The 20,043-nt window shown below is 34.7% G+C and overlaps 4 protein-coding genes across 4 annotated transcripts; all 4 read right to left on the bottom strand.

The window, feature by feature from the left end:
- Positions 1-1,984: 1,984 nt before the first annotated feature.
- Positions 1,985-5,426, bottom strand: LOC110738402. Its single transcript, XM_021918795.1, has 3 exons — positions 5,099-5,426; positions 4,043-4,685; positions 1,985-2,068 (listed from the first exon to the last, which is right to left on the bottom strand). Exons 2-3 carry the CDS (start codon positions 4,532-4,534, stop codon positions 2,063-2,065), a joined length of 498 nt encoding a protein of 165 aa, XP_021774487.1. The 5' UTR covers positions 4,535-4,685; positions 5,099-5,426; the 3' UTR covers positions 1,985-2,062.
- Positions 5,427-10,095: 4,669 nt separating this feature from the next.
- On the bottom strand, positions 10,096-10,839 carry LOC110736868 (proteoglycan 4-like). The gene has a single exon (XM_021917204.1). It carries the CDS (start codon positions 10,837-10,839, stop codon positions 10,096-10,098), a length of 744 nt encoding a protein of 247 aa, XP_021772896.1.
- A 2,067-nt stretch (positions 10,840-12,906) lies between these two features.
- On the bottom strand, positions 12,907-14,181 carry LOC110738413 (proteoglycan 4-like). Its single transcript, XM_021918807.1, has one exon. The coding sequence runs from the start codon at positions 14,002-14,004 to the stop codon at positions 13,150-13,152; it is 855 nt and encodes a 284-aa protein (XP_021774499.1). The 5' UTR covers positions 14,005-14,181; the 3' UTR covers positions 12,907-13,149.
- Positions 14,182-14,787: 606 nt separating this feature from the next.
- On the bottom strand, positions 14,788-18,218 carry LOC110738419. The gene is made up of 6 exons (XM_021918819.1): positions 18,028-18,218; positions 17,599-17,679; positions 16,680-16,808; positions 16,298-16,360; positions 15,523-15,647; positions 14,788-15,265 (listed from the first exon to the last, which is right to left on the bottom strand). Exons 1-6 carry the CDS (start codon positions 18,118-18,120, stop codon positions 15,073-15,075), a joined length of 684 nt encoding a protein of 227 aa, XP_021774511.1. The 5' UTR covers positions 18,121-18,218; the 3' UTR covers positions 14,788-15,072.
- Positions 18,219-20,043: the final 1,825 nt, after the last annotated feature.

Raw genomic sequence — 20,043 nt, forward strand, 5'->3', positions numbered from 1 at the left:
AAGATGGAGCTACGAGTAAGCATTATTAGTGTGATTTGTAATAAAGCTGAGCAAAAGAAGAGTCACTATGAGATCTTGCTAGAGTCGTTCCGATATATATTTTCAATTTTTTTTTTTTTTTTTTTTTTTTTTTTTGCAATTTGATTTGTGCAAATTTAGAGAATATTATTAGTGTTTTGAGGAAATGGATAAATTCGTAGTTGGTAATATTAATATTGTAATATATATGTGAGATATTGTAAATATATTTATATTAGAAAGATAAGATAATTGAAAATATTAAGGTTAGGTATCCGTATTCCTATTGTCTATATATATTGTAATGTAGCCGAAGAGAATAATAATAATTAAAAAAACCTAAAGTTTACTATTTTTCAAAATAATAATAATTAAGAAACCTTAAGTTGGGTGGATTTGGGAAGGTGCTTTTTTTGTGGACAAGGGCAACGACCACAAGATCAATTGGCGACTAGAATTTGCAATGAATCGGATTTGGATCGGGTGGAGCTTCACCCGCATCCATCCATCATTCTAATTGCCCCATCTACATCCATCTGTCACCCGTTCACCCACCATCCATATCCATCCGTCCATCATCCGCGGATGAAACGGGTGGAGCTGATGACAAATGAATGAGTATTAAAGTGAAAAAAACTCACATAAACTTTAATTTACGGTTATTTATACTTCCTCCTTTTTTTTATTGCACCACTTACCATTTTAGGAAGTTTCATATTTATTGCACCATTTCTATTTTGGGCAACTTTTTACATATAAAGTTACCAATTTACCCTTACTTGTACTACATAATCAGCCCTTATAAACTGTTCTAACCATGATTAAAATTATTTAACAACATCAAATTGGCCCCTCCTTATATTCCCAAATCACCTTTTTTGTACAATCACGTGCTACGAAGAATTGGAGATATCCTCATAATATGATCTTTATCTTCTCTCTCCTATTTTTCCCCCAAATTTATTTAAGAACCCAGATCTAGGGTTCATACACCCAAAAATTAAATCCCACCACCAACATCAACCGGATTTTTCGCAGTACAATGCAATTACAAACCGAAAATTTTCATGTCGATCGACTCCGTATTCATGTTCTGTATTTGAGCTAAACTCAGGAGAGAGAAAATTTGAGCGAGAGCTTGCAAGAGATCCATGTAAAGTATTGATTTTTGTAAGTATCCATTCTTTTCTTTACAATTTCTAATTGTTGTTAGTGCTGGTGTTGAGCTCATGGAGTTGAGTATGGGGTTATGGCTTATGGGTTGATTACCTTGATTTAGGGGTTAATGTAGTTTGGTTTTTTTATTTAATTGTTTAATTTATTACAAGTATGCATTACTTTAATAGTTTTTTTTTTTATTTTATTAATAAAAAGGATTGGAACTTTGGGCACGGTAGGGTTTGAAAGATCTAGGAGGGCGCGAGCTGATGCCATTATGGGGGGGAAAGGTGAGAAAATTTGGTAGTATGAGAGAGAAAGGTAAAATGTCATAAGTGCCCTTGTTATTGCCAGGAAGAAAAATAATTAACAAAAAGTCAGTTGGGGGATTGGGGACCACTACATGGGTTTCTGCTTTTCTACAAGGGAATGCACGTGGGGTGGAAGGATCACATGGGAATTCTATTTGTAGAATTTTGGTTTGGCTCCAAAATTCAAATGAAATTATACCACCAAAATAGCTGAAAATTTAAACACCCACTAAAACTGAAAAATTTGAAAATTGAAAACATCTAACAAATTTCACAATACATCACCCTCACTTCAGTACTTCAATATAAAAGGGTTGAGTTATCAGAAAAAAAAAAAAAAAAAAAAACATTCTCTGAAACTTAATTTGTTACACATTCAAAGCATTAAGTTCAACTTTTTTTTTTTAAAAGTAGGAGCACTTTCACAACACACACATCACATAGAGCCTTTGTTTGTCATCACGGCACACACAGCACATTGGGAATGGATGTTGAGGGAATTGAGGACCTTGAAGAGCTTTATAATCTCGAGAAATCTCAAGGCTTTCATGCAGATTTTGAGGTACTCTTTTCTTCTAAATCTGATTATGATAGCGATGTAGAATTAGATAATGATGCAAACCCAATAGTAGTAGTCATGGAATTAGAACATGATAATGTCATATTAGAGAAAAACGGAAAGAAAACTTTTGAATTAACTGATAAACAAAGGCAACATATTGTGCAAAAGCTTATTTTAGCACAAGAAGGAAAACGGTTTTGGCCAGGATGGAAATCTGTTCCAAAAGGTTCAATTAAAAACTTAGCAATTGAATACAACGTAGATCGGTCCACTATTGGTAGAATTTGGGCTAAGGCAAAGAGCCAATTTGGGAGTAATATAGTGATTGATGTGTCTAGCCATAAAAGACAAAGAGGAAGAAAGAAATTAGAGTTTGACCCAGCTATTTTAGCAGCAGTACCAATTGAAAAAAGAACCACAATTAGAGGGTTAGTAGAAGCTAGCACTACACTTAAGCCACACAACAATGTATAGGTTACTAAGGACTGGGATACTTAGGGCACACACAAACAGCATAAAACCATCACTTAAGCATCACCATAAAGTTAAATGAGCGCAATTTATCATGAATAGTATCATTCCAGGAATGGTAACTGAACTTCCTAAGTTTAGTGCAATGTATAACATGGTGCATATTGATGAAAAATGGTTTTATATGAGTGATAAGACTCAAAGATTTTATCTTTTTCCGTGGGAGGATGACCCATATAGAGCAACTCAAAGCAAAACATTCATGGAAAAGGTAATGGTAATGGCTGGGGCTGCTAGACCACATATTTCTAGTGATGGAGAAGTCTTTTGGGATGGAAAGCTTGGTGTTTTTTCTTTCACAGAACAGGTGGCAGCAAAGAAAAATTCAAAGAATAGAGCTGCAGGCACTATTGAGACTAAGGCTTTACAGTCAATAATAACTAAATCCACCATCAGATCAATGTTAATTGATAAAATGCTTCCAGCAATCAGGTCAAAGTGGCCATTAGGAGCATGCAAGGAAATATGGATACAACAGGATAACTCTAGGCCTCATATAAGTCCAAATGACACAGAATTCTTAGAAGTTGCAACCAAGGATGGTTTCAATATCAAGCTTATTAATCAGCCAGCACAAAGTCCAGACTTGAACATTCTTGATTTGGGTTTTTTTGCAGCTATTTAGTCACTACAGTATAAAGAATTTCCGAGAACATTTGAAGAGTTAAATGGAGCAATTGAAAATGCATATAATGCATATGATCCAAAGTCTTTGAATCACTCTTGGATGCACATGTAATATTGTATGCTTGAAATACTTCAGATAAATGGAGGAAATGGTTATAAAAATCCTCACAAGGGAAAGAAAAGGTTGGAAAGAATAGGACTCCTTCCTGTTCAAATTGAAGTACCGACTGAATTGATGCTTGAAGGTCAAAGTTTCTCAGATCAAGGACATATTGATGTCAATATTACCCACCATGGTAATAATGAACACAATATGACTCAAGGGAATTGAGATCAGATTTGAAAGCAATGGCATTTTGAGAGCTTTACTAGTAGAAGAATGATAACATGAAAGCAACTGCATTTTTTGGGAGGTTGCAAGTTCAAATCATGTTTGATTGTAAAACCATTAATTATATTTTGGGGGCTGTAAATTCAATTCAGTTTGGTTGTTAAACTTGACTCAAGGATGTAAGTACATGCAGTTAGCTAGATAAATATTTGTACATGCATAATTTTTTGCTTAGATCACATGTGCATCTGAAATTTAAATTCCATGTTAGTATTAGTCTAAGTATATTGTAACTAGATCATGGAAGTCTTTTGCAAATGTAAGTGGTGACTATGAATGAAGCAATACTTTAGTAAAAAATATTTTTAATTCATCTTTTTTAATGATTACATTCCAAGGGAGGGTATGCATGTATCAATATATATTTCTCAAATTTGGCTAATCACGTAAAGCATACAAAAAATTACATTAGTACTTATAATTGAGGGGTTTAATAGATCATACCAGGTTTTGAGTAGCATCCGAGTCATATTTATCAGGAGTTTGAGTGGCATCCGAGTCATAATTATCAGGAGTTTGAGTGGGATCCGAGTCATGATTATCAGGAGCTTGGGTGGCATCCGAGTCATCCAAGGCTAAACTATCAGGACTTTGAATGGCATCCGTGTCATCGACAAGGGAAGTTACAGGTTCAAACTGAGTCTCCTTGGGCACATACCTTACTTGTCTTTTCTCACCAGTGTTCCAAATATGTTCCGGTGTATCAGGAACTTCAAGTCCTTCTAAATTTTGAACTTGATTGGATGGAGTAGAAGGAGGGCTTTGATGTGGACAATGTTTGGAGATAACATCATCTTCATCACTAGAACTTTCAAGATGGTATGCTTTTCTCTGCCTTTTACGCTTTGCCCGCGCTTCTTCATCTAATGATGCTTCTGAATAAAAAAACATCCTCCCCACAAGGCTAACTCTTTGGGATGCATTCTCCAGAATCATCTACTAAGTCATCACTTTCTTCAAAGTAGATAGGTGTTTTTCCCCTTCTTCTTTTCTTAACATATTCCTCATCCGTTTCAGAAGATAGGCCATCGCTGTAATGATACCCCATGGGAAAAATATCCAATTCCACCTACTTTGCAAATAGAAACTGTGATAGAAGGAGTTCCACAATTTAATTCAAAAGCTATGTTCATTGTACATACTTCAAATATGATACTCATAAATATACTATACGTTACTAATTAGGGGGAGGGGAGCATAAAAAGGCACCACTACTATCACAACAAGCAAAACACTCTCCAAAGTTAAAAATAAAAACATCAATAAACATCAAAATTACTCCCTCAATTGTTTGGGTTATACAGATAAGAACATGGAGCCTAGCATACTAGAGTAGTGCATACTTGTAATAAATTAAACAATTAAATCAAAAACCAAACTACATTAAACCCCTAAATCAAGGTAATCAACCCATAAGCCATAACCCCATACTCAACTCCATGAGCTCAACACCAGCACTAACAACAATTAGAAATTGTAAAGAAAAGAATGGATACTTACAAAAATCAATACTTTACATGGATCTCTTGCAAGCTCTCGCTCAAATTTTCTCTCTCCTGAGTTTAGCTCAAATACAGAACATGAATACGGAGTCGATCGACATGAATATTTTAGTTTTGTAATTGCATTGTACTGCGAAAAATCCGGTTGATGTTGGTGGTGGGATTTAATTTTTGGGTGTATGAACCCTAGATCTGGGTTCTTGAATAAATTTGGGGGGAAAATAGGAGAGAGAAGATAAAGATTATACTTCCTCCTTTTTTTTTATTATTGCACCATAGGGGTTGGGTACAAATAGTTTGGTAGTGGAAAAAAGTAAGAGAGAGAAAGGTAAAATACAAAATTGTCCATGTGACATATTAACAAACTAAAAAGTAAATGTGAAAAAATAAGGGTATGTTGGGTATTTGTAGTGTGAATACAAATAATTTTTTTCCTAAAGAGGAAATGGTGCAATATTTGTGAAACTTTCTAAAATGGCAAATGGTGTAATAATAAAAGAACGGAAGAAGTATTATGAGGATATCTCCAATTCTTCATAGCACGTGATTGTACAAAAAAGGTGATTTGGGAATATAAGGAGGGGCCAATTTGATGTTGTTAAATAATTTTAATCATGGTTAGAACAGTTTATGTACAAGTAAGGGTAAATTGGTAACTTTATATGTAAAAAGTTGCCAAAAATAGAAATGGTGCAACAAATATGAAACTTCCTAGAAAGGTAAGTGGTGCAATAAAAAAAACGGAAGAAGTAATATATTGTTTGAAAAATTAATTTGCAACAAAAAAAAAAGACAAATATTTTCTTGTACATTTCATAAATTTCCAGCGTCACGCTGGCCGGCGACTACCTCTCTCCCGGTGCCGGCGGCCCCACCCTTCCCTTAACCATTCCCACTTCCCCCTTCCCGTTCATTCCCTCCCTGACCCTGAGTCCTTATCAGCCCCTCCACCCCAATTCGACAACCCTAGTATCCCCAATTCCCGTTATACCCCTCTCCCTTCCCGCCGTTTCGTCAACCCTATTAGCCCGATTCAGCCGGATTTCCCAGGTTTGTGGGTAATTAGGTGGGTTTTCGTGGTTGTTGGAGGGTTTCAATGGTTGTGCGGGGCTCATCGTCCGCCGTGAAGGTTTTCGGCAACAATATTGTGGGAAAAGCGAGAATAGGGAAAAAGGAGGGGTGGGGTTGCCACCGCCGAGGGAGGGGCGCTGTTTGCTGGCCTCCGGAAAGGGGGGCTGGCCGGCTGGCAGTGTGGGTGGTGAAGGGACGGCTTAGGATTTTTTTTTTTTTTTTTTAAAAAAAAACCTTTTATTTAGGGCTTGTTTGGCATTAGTTTTGGTTTTCAGTTTTCTGTTTTTTTTTTAAAACTAAAAACCAAAAACAGGAAACAAGAAAAAGGTGTTTCCGTTTTTCTATTGTCAGTTTTCAAAATTATCATAATTTTAACAAGTTTATATAATTTTTGATTCATTATGGGACACATATCATATACTTTTAGAAAACAAAAAACCAAAAAACAGAAAAACACAGCGGTGCCAAACGAACCCTTAGTAATTAAATATTGTTTAATTATAGTTATACATTTAATTAAAATCAATAAATTATTTTTGATTATAAAATGATCTGTTTGGTATGTTTTAGGTCATTTGACCTATTAAAATAAAATACCTTTAATAGTTGACTTATTATGAGTTAAAGGAAAAGTTGGCTTGTTATGAGCTAACAAGCATAAAAATTGACTTATTACTTTTCCTAACAATAGCAATAATAATAATAATAATAATAATAATAATAATAATAATAATAATAATAATAATAATAATAATAATAATAATAAATTGGGGCCCAGCGTGGGCTTGTAACAAAAGTATTAAAAATAAAATTGATAACAACTCATAAAAAAGTAGAGAATATTCTCAAATGATAATACATTAAAATAAAAATAAGCTATTAATTTTGAAGACTCCAAAAAAAAAATGAACCGGACCACTTTCAGTGTTAGTATCTGTATTTCTGTAGAGATACTATTTTAGACGCATTATAAGCCTCACCACCCACACAATAAAGACCGAACAAGGCGGCAAGACAAATATTGGCAACGGCAGGGTTGCCAGGTTGACAGAGCCTATAGCCTATATACGCAACAGACATGCCGCTGCATCCGGCGATAAGAATATCATCCATAATAGATCTCTTGTTACCACGTAATTTATAGACAACGTTCTTTAATAAGCCCTCTAACAAGGTTGTTGCCCCAAATAAAAGGCCTGTTTGAGTCGCATCTACTTTCGGGGCTAACAAGGCCGATTTTAAACATTTCGTCTTAGATAAATGCCGGAGGCGGTATCTTTTTTCTTCTTCCCAGTATAATTCCATAAGATTGAATGGATATTTAACCATATACCATATAATGGACTTATCCAATGCTTCCCCTACTATTTCTGTGCCCGATAACCAACCCGGATATATGCTTGCTTGAAAACGATAACCTTTCCGCTCTGGTAAAGGATCATTCAGATAACTTTTCAGCTCGCGTTCTCTGGTAATTGATGGCTTGAACATCTCGTATCTAATTCTCTCGTATAGGCTAAGAGTTGGATTATTCATTATTATGGTTTTATCAATATCTAACACCTCAAACTCACAATATTTTACGGGTACTATTACTATGCTTTTTTCTAATGTTCAATACTCGTACTTATAGCCACAATATGCCTTTCTAAAAGAGCTAGTCCGGATAGAATTCAAATATTATCTTCAACAATAAATTATTGTTATTATCAATGGTTTGACATATATTTAGGAAATATTATTTGATTTGGGAATATCTAGATTTATTAGGATATTATTTCCATAACTTATCTCCGTTCAAAAAAATATAAAAAAATTCCATAACTTATCTTTGGTAGCTAGCAGTATGTGTTTGCATAGGTTTAGGAAACTAAGCACAAGATTGTATTATAAAGATTCACCTCTTGAGATTAATGAAAGCAAGTCAGAGTTTACAATTTCACAGGCGCTTTCCTATAAGACCCAGGGACTATATCGTACATTACATATCCAGACCAATGTGACTTGTATTTGACGATCGCAATATCTTAGAATTTAAAAATAAACACAGCCATAAACTAAAAACTTGAAATTAAACAAAACCCATTTCTTAAATATCGGACTTCGGCAAGTCAACGTCGGAGTTCGGCGTCGACCAACACGTGCTAGTCAAGTGACTCATTAAGTTGGGTAATTTTTCTTTCTTTCTTTTTTTTTTCCATTAATCCTCACTAATTCCCCCCAAAAATCACCTTTTCACCTAAATTTTCTATTTCTTCTTCCTTCTCTCTCCTCGAAGTGACTGAACCCTAGAATGAAAGCAAACCTGCAATTGCGCCTTTTTTTGTTGACAAATTAATCGAGATTACAGTTGAGGAAAAGCGGAACAAGGTTAGTACTATGAATTTGGTTGCAATTTGTCGAATTTAGGGGATTTTGCTTGATGTTGTTCGTTTTTGAGTTTCAAAATTGGATTTGCAGGAACATGAATATGGGAAAAACTGAAGAGGACTAAGTGCAATTTGTCGAATTTAGGGGATTTTATTTGCTTGATGTTGTTCATTTTTGTATTTCAAAATTGGATTTGCAGGAACTAAAAACACTTTACTTTTAATACCCAATTAAATGGCTACTCTGACCTCACCAACAATGGCAGAACACACTAAATGACATGAACATCCATTCGAGGAGAGAGAAAGAAGAAGAATTAGAAAAATTGGGGAAAAGATGAATATTTGGGGGAAATTCGTGAAACTGAGGGGAAAAAAGAAAAAAAAAAATTCATCCAACTTAATGACTCACAATAATTTAGGAACTTGTTTAATTATTCATCTTTGTACAGTAAATGGAAATGGATTCATGCAGACAAACCATATGAAAGGAAATCCAAAACAACAGACCCTTATATGATTTGATTCTAGTAGATTATGTTACCTAGACAAACGGACACATAACATCTTGCATATACCCGGGTTTGTACTAAGTAAACTGAATATTTAACCACTTGAATATGACCTATAGTGAATTAAGTTGAATAACTTTAATCCGTGGAACAAATTTTGGGCAATGATATTCTTGGATACGTGTAGATGCCAACTAATTTGGTTAAAGTTTTGAGGGTGATATCCTGGAATCGAATCTTGTCTACATTATTATCCTTACGTGTTACATCTCTCTTTTTACACCAAAACCAACATTCAAACATTCTTAGCTACCTGGAGATTCTTTGTGCATGGGTTTATTAAATTTAAAGAAGTTTAGGTAAACTAAAAATTTCACTTAAGAGCTGATGGAGTTATGGAGTTACAGTCCTTGCATCTAGAAATTTGTTCAAGTTCATCGCATTTTATCTTTCATAGCTAATGTAGCAGTAAGATAATAAGAGAGATTTGAAATGCTGCCTCTAGATATGCTCGAATCGAGTTAGCATTGATCGTTTACAAGTAATACAACTACTGATTTGATTTCCTTTGATGCTTAGTCCATAAATATAAAAGATTTAACCAAAGTGATCAATGTGCTGCTATAACTTGAATTTCAATGTTGAGCAGTTCACATGTGTTTCTTAAGGTGCTAGCTTAATTTTCAAAAGCATGTAAGCATCAACTTGGTGCATTTGTGAAAGAAAAATTGTTTAGTTCATCTAAATAACGACGTAAAGATTACAAATTACAAAGATCAAACCAAACCAAGAACAGAAATCAAAAGGATGTAAATATATATTTCGTAATTTGTTACAGAAAAGAAGGACAAAATGCATTAACATAGTAAATTCAATAAACCCCTCACACCACAATGCAATACAACACATACACTGATGATACACACACCACAACAATAAAAAAGGGGTGTCAAAATATCAAATAAAAGTATACAAACATCTACTAGTTATATCATTATTATATGCATTCAAGCAGTCCCAAGAAACGAAAACTGATGTATCATTCAAGGTTTGCCAGGGATGGCAGGCTTAGGGATCTCGGGTAATGTCGGCTTGGGCATTTCAGGGATAGTCAGCTTGGGTATCTCGGGCATTGTGAGTTTGGGCATTTCAGGCATCTTGGGTTTTGGCAACTCAGGCACAACAGGCTTGGGTAGTTCAGGGATAGTTGGCTTGGGTATCTCGGGCACTTCATGTTCGGTGGGCTTAGGAACTTCATGTTCGATGGGCTTGGGAGCTTCATGTTCAGTAGGCTTGGGCACTTCAACCGATTTGTGCTTTGGTTGTTCGGGTAGTGTTGGCTTGGGAACGTCGTGTTCAGTGGGTTTAGGGAGCTCTGGCAAGGTAGGTTTTGGCATTTCAGGCAATGTGGGTTTAGGCATTTCAGGTACAACAGGTTTGGGCATCTCTGGCAATGTAGGCTTGGGCAATTCATGTTCAATGGGCTTGGGCATCTCAGACTTTTTGGGCTTTGGTATTTCAGGCACAATGGGCTTAGGCTCCTCGTGCACAGTGGGCTTAGGGAGCTCTGGCAAGGTGGGCTTTGGAAGCTCAGGCAATGTGGGCTTAGGCAACTCGGGCACCTTTGGGAGTTCAGGCACTGTGGGCTTAGGAAGCTCAGGCACTTCCTCCTTTGGATGCTCCGGCACGGAAGCTTCTAGGAGACGGCGAGCTGAAACTTGCATTGTTCCGGTACTCATTACACAAGCAACGAGCACCATGCCAACTAAAAACAACCGGCAATTCATGGTTTGATGACAGGGGAGAAAACAATGATTCAAAAACAGAATGAAAGGTGAGAAGTTGTACAAAGGAGGGTTTTGTGTTTGTTTAGGATATGATATACTTTTGTGGGATCATGGGTATTTATAGGTTTAATGAATCGTCGAGCTGGATGGATTTAGGTAGGAAAGGTTGTGCATAGTTCAACTTCTCAGCTATATTATCACCTGCACTTAGAAAAATATGATAGGAGATGCATGGGAATTCTATCTGATGTAATACAGTTAAGTAATGATCTAATTCTGAATATGCTGGCATATAAAACATTATAAATTTGATTAAACCTCCTAGATAATCCAACAATATTAGAATTAGGATATCAGATTCAGGGCCCACAATTACCAAAGAAACTAAACAGCATAAATCAAGAGGTCTGAAAGATGCAAAATTAATGGTCAGAAACTAGTTTTTTAGGTACCTACCTCAGAACAACTACATTGACCTATTGAAAGAATTTTTTTTTCCCCCCTTATATTTTTGTTCTTCTTATTCCGGTTTACAGTACTTTTGTTCCGAAATTGAACATGATCACCTTATTAATGGACAAAACTTGTACTTCACCTTAATTTTTAGAAATTTACTAGGAAATTTCAGTTAAAACCAGAAAGATAAAATGTTTCAGCTTACTCAAGATAACCAGTTTTCGTTTGGCCACAGACTATATTATACCTACACTAGGCCACCATACCATTAACTCATTCATATTTCAAGTGAAAGGTAAAACTCCTGATGAATGATTGAATGGAGCCATTAGTGTAAACTTTGGGCTCATATTATATTGCGATGAGATTCTCCTTGATGCCTCTGATGGTAATTTTCAGAGTAATATTAGCAAAATTGTACAAAAACCTCAGTTATGTTCAATAGTCAATTTAGCTTTCATTTTTTATGATAACAGATATCATGCAGTATTGCAGTAGGCTGACTCTTTTATAGAATTTAGATTGAAGAGCAACAAGTAAAAACATTCTTAGGCACAACTACAAGCACAGCACTAATAAAAAAAAATGCTCTAAGTGAATTATTCTAGATACATGAGATGGTGATTTTACGGATTTACCTACACTAAAGATAATCACCCACTCGCCCATGTTTAACCACGTTCAGCTCTACGTTTAGATCATGTTCCATCCACGTTTCTCATGCTGCTACTTGTAACCTGAATGAACTCAAGTTTTTAGTTTTTTTTAGATATATTGATAAAAATTTTAGATGATTGCAGCACTTCAAAATAACTGTAATTCATTTTACAAAAATAGCTGATATATTTCATTAAAACAAATGGCAGAGACAATATATATATAACATTTCAACTGATTGAAATGAGTAACAAAAGAGTACAACTTCTGAAACCAATACAAGAGACTGAAGAGAGACAAAAAGATATCAGACTCAAAGTCCAAAAGATACAATAAATATAACAAAATCAATGTATTCCCAAGAAATGGAAACAGATTTATCCTCCAGATCAATGATTGTTAGATGATGATGGACTCAAGGTCTTGTTGTTTGCAGGTCATCTAAATAACTAATGACTTCTTCATAATCGATGATGAAAAGAGTGCGACTCTAATTTATCATCACTCATCAGCATCCGCAACTTCCACTTTGGGAACCGGGATTGTGGCACACTGGCACTACTCAGCATGCAAGCGATTAGCATCATATAGATTAAAAATACGTGAGTTTGGCCTGGTAACCCATGGTATATAGTGTGGGAGCAAAGACTTACCAGAACTGAAATGACGTGGGGATATAATGATGCTTTGATTACAGATTTGAGGGCTTTGTTTTTGTTAATTATTTGTGCAATCAGAGAATGATACAGCATTTTTTTTTTCGTGTTTAATTAGGAGCACTTATTATAGTATAGCTGTAGTAGAAGATGAACAATCTTGCTGGATGAATTAGATGGAAGAGATTGTCCGATAATCTGATCCAACACAATAACAACAGTCAGACTGTGCTGTACATACAGATTTTGCATTTGTGTTTGCTATATGGAACTCGTATGAGAAAGAATAGAAGTAAAGTTAATCCAAATGAGAATATATAAATTACGAAATATTTAGGACCAAAGAGATGAAATGTTACAAAGTACAATGTTCAAAAAGAACGAAAAGTACAAACATATACTACGTATAAGATATCAAAGGAATCAAATTCCTTCGCCCCCTAAAAAGGAGAAGAAACAAAAACTATCAATAAATAAAACATTTATTTATCATTATCCAATAAATTCACATAGTCCGAAGATATGCAAGCTACTATATTCTTCAAGGGTTGCCTGAGATGGCAGACTTAGGGTGTTCAGGCACAGTGGATTTGGGCAGCTCAGGCACTACAGGCTTGGGTAGCTCAGGCATTGTGGGCTTTGGCAGCTCAGGCATTGTAGGTTTAGGCATCTCGGGCATGGTGGGTTTTGGCATTTCCGGCATCTTGGGTTTTGGCAGCTCATCCAAATGGGGCTTAGGCATTTCAGGTACAACAGGTTTAGGTTGATGTGGCAGTGTAGGCTTGGGTGATTCATGCTTGGGTGATTCATGCTCGGGTGATTCATGCTCGGGTGATTCATGCTCGGTGGGTTTTGGCACCTCAACTGACTTGGGTTTTGGTAGTTCTGGTACTGATGGCTTGGGTAACTCATGCTCAGTGGGTTTAGGGAGCTGGGGTAAGGTGGGTTTTGGCATTTCAGGAACAGAAGGTTTAGGCAACTCTGGCAATGTAGGCTTGGGCAATTCGTGCTCGATAGGCTTTGGTGCCTCATCCAATTTGGGCTTTGGAATTTCTGGTAGTTTTGGCTTGGGTGTGTCGTGCACATTGGGTTTAGGGAGCTCTGGTAAGGTAGGTTTTGGAAGTTCAGGCAGAGTAGGCTTAGGAAGCTCGGGCAAGACAGGCTTTGGGAGTTCAGGTACCGTGGGTTTAGGAAGCTCAGGCAAGGTAGGCTTTGGAAGTTCAGGAACTTCTGGCTTTGGCACTTCCGGCTTTGGAACTTCTGGCTTTGGCACTTCCGCCTTAGGATGCTCTGGCAAAGAATCTTCAAGAAGGCGACGAGCTACAACTGGCATTGTCCCAGTACTCATCACACAAGCAACGAGCAGCATACCATATATAAACAAGCGAGAACCCATGGTTTCAAGAAGCAAGCGTAAACAAGTGTAGAAATCACTAAATCAGGAGTGAAATAACTTGTTCAAGAGGGATTTTTGTGTTTGTTTAGCATATGATATACTTTGTGGGTTCATGGGTATTTATACGTTATATGAATCGCGTAGCTGGATGGAATTAGGTGAAAAAGGTTGTTCATAGTTCAACTCCTCAGCTAAATTATCACCTAATTTTAGACAGAAAAAAAAAATAATAAATAAATAAACTTCTGACGTACGATGTAATACAGTTTAATTATGATCTAATACTAAAATTTAGTTCCTTTTTTTATTCCTTCTTCCTGTAATAATTATCAAGTCATTACAGAATAAGCTAATTTTATTTTTAACTAGTCGGCCTTAATAATCATAGCGCCTACACAAAAATGTTTTAGAGGTTGACGTATACAATTACCTAAATTATGGGAAGCCAAAAGGGTCCAAGGCGATTCTCAGGCTTTCAGCTAAGCCAAAAAGAACATCAACTGTTTGAACTTTGCTCTAGGAAAACAGTTAAGGCTGGTTCAAGGACAGAGTTTAGCTATGTCGTAATTCCACACTATTAAGTGAAAGATTTAGATACCGGTGAACGGTACTCAAAGCATTCATCGGAAAATTTGGGTCATACTATGTTGCAACAAGAACCTACCCAATACCCATGCTTTCACTTTGTATCACAAAATAATCTGAATTTGTCTCTGACTCTTAATGTAATACTCGCAAGTCACAAGTAATAAGAGCATATTGCGTTCAAAAATTTTCTATTCATGTTCAATACTCAGTTTGACTTCATATATTATGGTACTGAAATCATACACAAAGCTGACTTCCATACAAAAACTGGATAAACAGCTAAAAGAGCACATATCAAGTCAGCATATACAACTTATTAGAAAGACTAAATCATGATGTTTCCCTTTTCCAATAGGGTATTCAAAGGAAAAATGATAGCCAGATAAATATTGCAAGAAATACACCAAGAGGTTCTGCAGCAAGAATACGAATGGTCCAAAGTATATCAACATACCCCTACATGATTGAGGTGATGTAGTTTCAAACCACGGATCGCAGCTCACCGGTTTCCAGGGCAAATTTCCGATGCTGTGACAAGACAGATGGAACTTTAACAGCTTCTAATCTTGCCAAATAACTACTGCAGCTGGATTCTTTATATTCCTTAGCAGCATTGAGTATTGTCTGCAACATTTGGAGGGGATCACCATGGCTGACTATCAATATTGAACACCTGTAAAAATTCTGAGACTATTAGTTTCAAATATTTGTAAAACCCTGAAGTATACAGAGTGACTTATTATATCATATACGAAGTATAAGAAATTGAGTTCAGCACTCTAAGACACTATATTCAAGCAGATAATACTCAATTAGATGAAGACCAGAGATTAATGTCAGTAATAAAAGAACATTTAAAAAAATATATATTTAGTAAATAGGAAGTACTCGAACAAAGAGAAGATAACACAGATGATTTGGTGAAATTACCCTTCAAACATAGCCTCCATTTCTCCAATGGCCTTCAATAGACGTGATACAACATCAGCAGCACATTCTCCACCTTCTGGACGCTGGAATGGATCTTTCTCATCAAGCGCCCATATCTCTGGATACTAGTAGGAATATAAATTTAAGAATCAGGAATCTAGAAATTTAAAAAAAGAAGACCTAGAAAATTTTAAATCACACTCTTAAGAACTGAAACCAGACTTGTTCACTGATTAATGTATACCAGCGTTAACCCCATTTGGTGCATGTGATAGAAATTGTAAAGGCAGAAACCCTATGAGCTACACAATCGAGGGTAGCCATACCAGATTCCTTAAGCCCCATCATGATTTAATTCTCCAGAAGTCTTAATACAACTTTAGATATTTATTTATGGTGTAAAAATTAGAAAGGTTTTACATCAGCAGCATTTTTATCATCCCTGGTGTGAACATTAGAAAGGTTTACATCAGCAGCATTTTTATCATCCCTGGTAATCAAAAGGATATTTATGGTGTAAGCTTCTCTTTTGCAACAAAAATCTCTTTCTCATATATAGTTAATGTATAGAATTCCCATATAGGTTATTAGGTTACTTTGTCTTAGACAAAATTAGTTGATAAGGAAGTTTTTAAAAAAAAAATTGACATGGGAATTTATCTCCAACCATACACAGTACTAGTGTGCAAAAAAAATAAAAAAAATAAGTAAAAAATAAAAAAATAAAAAAAAAAAACTGTATGGCTGTATGAAGAACCAGAGATGCAAAACTTACCCGGTCATGTGATGAAAGCTCATATGAAGGGCCAAAGTAACGTTCCCGAAGATCTTCAAACACCTATTAAAATATTGTAAAGTTAACAGCTAGAAAAAGGAAGGGCAGCAGAAGTGCAAAGTTAAAACAGAGATCTGCAACTCAAAAAGTGAAATTAACCAGAAAAAATACATAATCAGTCTCAGATATAAATGTGCACCATATAAGTTATTATTCAGGTATTTTTTGTTTGGATAAATTATTTTACACAACAGCATACAGAATTTACAAATTTATTTGTTTGCCAAGTTTTAAAATCCTTCGATGTAAATGACAGTCACATTAAACTTCCACAATCTTGAATGAAGCAGTATTTTATTTGTTGAAGTTACAAAGGGTGTACCTTGCATTGACTACCTTCAAATGGAAGATTCAAGACAGATGCAACCACTTTAGCAGTATGAGCTGTTCTAGCAAACGGAGAGTAACAAATGCGAACGTTTTCCAATGGAATATTAGCATCCTTCAAGTCCTGCACTTATGGACCAGTTTATTTGAGATTAATGCATAATGGTTAAGGAAGTACATAAATTCCATAAAATATCAAAGCAAAAAAATCACCTTAAGGAATCATGTTTCCAATAGAGATCCACAAACAATTAAAGTGAAGGCTCCCAGACAGAAATTTTGCACAGCATGAGATTCAATTTGCGGTATCTTAATTTCTTAATTAATTACAGTACATGATTATGTGTGGGAAACGAATCAGCAATCTCGACTCAATAAGCAATAAGCTTTGAAGTAAACCTAAAAATACAGCACAAACAGAAATGACTAAGATATACTTGTATTATGGTGAAATTGCAGTATTACTGTGTGAGATATTAATAATCCACCAATAATTCGGAACAAATTAGTTGCGTTCCAACTTAAATATCCAGCGATGTTGATCACAATGTATTCATTGCTTACTGCCTCACTCTAGTCTCTACTCTTTAGAACTTTTCATCATCCTCTAAACTAACACAAATGCAGAGCAATCATGCTTATTTTCGACAGAAAGTTGCAATCAGATTTCTCTAAAAACAAACGCATGAATCCCATAAGTGAATTAATAGATTCTCAGATAACCTCTTCGGTAAATGTGAAGCATTTGCTATCCTAATGGAATATATTTCCCATAAGTTGGTGAATTCTTTATCTATCTGTTTGGATTAAAAGTTGGAATTACAATGACTACAAATTCAAATGATACAACAATGATTAACGAGACGATATGCACTTCCTATGATTACACAGCAATGAAATTGGAGTAAAACTACCTTTTGGAATTGCTCCCCAGCCAATTGGGCTTGTTTAACACCCAACTCTGCTAACTGATACTCTGGAAGTACCCCATTTTCCTGTGTGTTAATCAATCATCAGCCAAATCATAAATAAGCCATTAACAGTTTAATGCTACCATAACAAGCAGAATTAAAGCAAAAATCAAGAATTTTTTTTCGAGAATCCATGAAATAGATGATAAACTTTATAACCCTAAATCCCTAATATCAAAACATGATTAACCAATCAACAGTCAAATTAAATAAATTAAGAAGAACCCATCTACAATTACATCTCAATGTATAAGTTTAATAAATAACGAAGAATACTAAAAGAAATAATAACAAATGAATCGAATTGAGTAACATAAATATGATAAATAAATTAAATAAAATGTGGGTATTGAAGAAGGAAGAGAAAGGTACCAAAGAGGAAACAATGAGGCCTTTCTGATTAGGGATGCTTTTGCCATGTCTAAGAATCCAGTATTTGTTCTTCAACAATGAAGAAGCTGCCATGTCCCCAGTTCCCTTCGTTTTGTTTGCTGCTTTGTTTTGCTATCGCTCTCTCTGATCAAACTTATGATCGGGCTATAGGTGGCCATGGGCCGCCCGGGTGTTTGGGGTAAGGACTAGGTAGTTATAAGTAACACTTATTAAAATATCAATTAGTATCAAATGTATCGTGGTACATTTAGTAAAAAAATTGAACATTTTACAAAAAAATGAACATCTAGTAAAAAAAACATGAACACGTCACAAAAATTTAACATAAACATGCAATTTTTATGTTCATATTTTATCAAGAAATGTTCATTTTATACACATTAAATGTTCAGTTTATATTACAAAACTATTGAATTATTATGACTAAGTTCAAAATTTGTCTGACTCGTAATAATTCAAAATTTGCGATTGTTCAATTTTTTTTACTAAATGTTCAAAATTTGTTATTGTTCATATTTTTTACTAAAAGTTCAAAAATCATAGGCGTGGTGCATTCGATTGTTCAGATTTTTTTACTAAATGTTCAAAATTTGCGATGTTCGGATTTTTTAACTAAATGTTCAAAATTCTTGATTGTTCAGATTTTTTTTACTAAATGTTCAAAATTTGCGATGTTCAAATTTTTTAACTAAATGTTCAAAATTCTCGAGTGTTCAGATTTTTTTACTAAATGTTCAAAATTTGCGATGTTTAGATTTTTTAACTAAATGTTCAAAATTCTCGATTGTTCAGATTTTTTTACTAAATGTTCAAAAGTATAGGCATGATGCATTGCAATTGTTCAGATTTTTTAACTAAACGTTCAAAATTTGCGATATTTAGATGTTTTTACTATACGTTCAAAATTTGCAATTGTTCAGATTTTCTTATTAAATGTTCAAAACTATAGGCGTGGTGCACCTATTTCTAGCTGCACCATGGTGCATCTTAAAATTTGTGTTAAAATACTATTAAGTTACTCTGTATTAGAGTATACCCGTATTAACGCATGGGTATATATATAGCATGTATATTTAGAAAGAAATATTTCGTAAAACAATAGGAGAGGTACATACTTATATGTTATTTGATTTTATACTACTATACTGCATTGTGATGTGACTATTTATGTTGTTATTATTATTACAACTTCCATTCTTCTTTTATTATTATTCTCCCCTCAATAAAGATTAGGTCATCATTTTTAAGAATAACGACATTAATACCAAAATCAAATCGAAAAGTTGAGGGTTCGTTTGGCATCGCTGTGGTTTTTCTGTTTTTTGGTTTTTTTATTATTTAATAGTATATTATATACGTCACGTAATGAATCAAAAAATATTTAGACTTATTGAAAGCATGATAATTTTGAAAACCGACAACTAAAAAGTGGAAACACCTTTTTTTTGTTTCCTATTTTTGGTTTTTAGTTTTCAAAAAAATAGGAAACTGAAAACCAAAAATGATGCCAAACAAGCTCTGAATCTGTTTTGTGTAAGTTTAGGATTTGTGTAAATGGAGTAAAATTGAAAGCATGAATTCCCAAACAACAGGTTCAAATAATGGAGATAATAGAACAATTGGTTCTAATTATCTCTTTTTTCTTTTCCTATTAATTATTTCATGTATACTACTCTATCTGCAGTTCCACATGTAATTAAATAACACTGTTGATGTAACAATCAAAACCTTCATCAATTCAAATATGTATGAAAAATTCAATGTATAATCTACAAGTTCAACAAATATACCAAAATATACCAATTCACCGAAATCTAGATTTTACCATAATTTAAAATTCAACAAATATACCAAAATATACATGACAAAAAGAATATCAACAGTAAAGTAGTTTTTTTTAACACATTCTTCATTAATTATCCCGATTCCCCTTATATTTTTCACAACACTCGATATATTTTTTATAGCAAACCTTACCAGAGTTTAATGTCGCTA

The sequence above is a fragment of the Chenopodium quinoa genome, unplaced genomic scaffold, assembly GCF_001683475.1.
Source record: "Chenopodium quinoa cultivar QQ74 unplaced genomic scaffold, ASM168347v1, whole genome shotgun sequence".
Classification (NCBI taxonomy): Eukaryota; Viridiplantae; Streptophyta; class Magnoliopsida; order Caryophyllales; family Amaranthaceae; genus Chenopodium; species Chenopodium quinoa.

What these genes read in the sequence shown, in the direction of transcription:
- LOC110738413 (XM_021918807.1), bottom strand. Translation starts at nt 14,004, where the DNA reads ATGGGTTCTCGCTTGTTTATATATGGTATGCTGCTCGTTGCTTGTGTG.
- LOC110738402 (XM_021918795.1), bottom strand. Translation starts at nt 4,534, where the DNA reads ATGATTCTGGAGAATGCATCCCAAAGAGTTAGCCTTGTGGGGAGGATG.
- LOC110736868 (XM_021917204.1), bottom strand. Translation starts at nt 10,839, where the DNA reads ATGAATTGCCGGTTGTTTTTAGTTGGCATGGTGCTCGTTGCTTGTGTA.
- LOC110738419 (XM_021918819.1), bottom strand. Translation starts at nt 18,120, where the DNA reads ATGGCAGCTTCTTCATTGTTGAAGAACAAATACTGGATTCTTAGACAT. An exon ending in TTGAAGGTAGTCAATGCAAG is followed by an intron (nt 16,361 to 16,679) that starts GTACACCCTTTG and finishes ATATTTTAATAG; the next exon opens with GTGTTTGAAGATCTTCGGGA. An exon ending in AGCTTTCATCACATGACCGG is followed by an intron (nt 15,648 to 16,297) that starts GTAAGTTTTGCA and finishes TATTCCTACTAG; the next exon opens with TATCCAGAGATATGGGCGCT.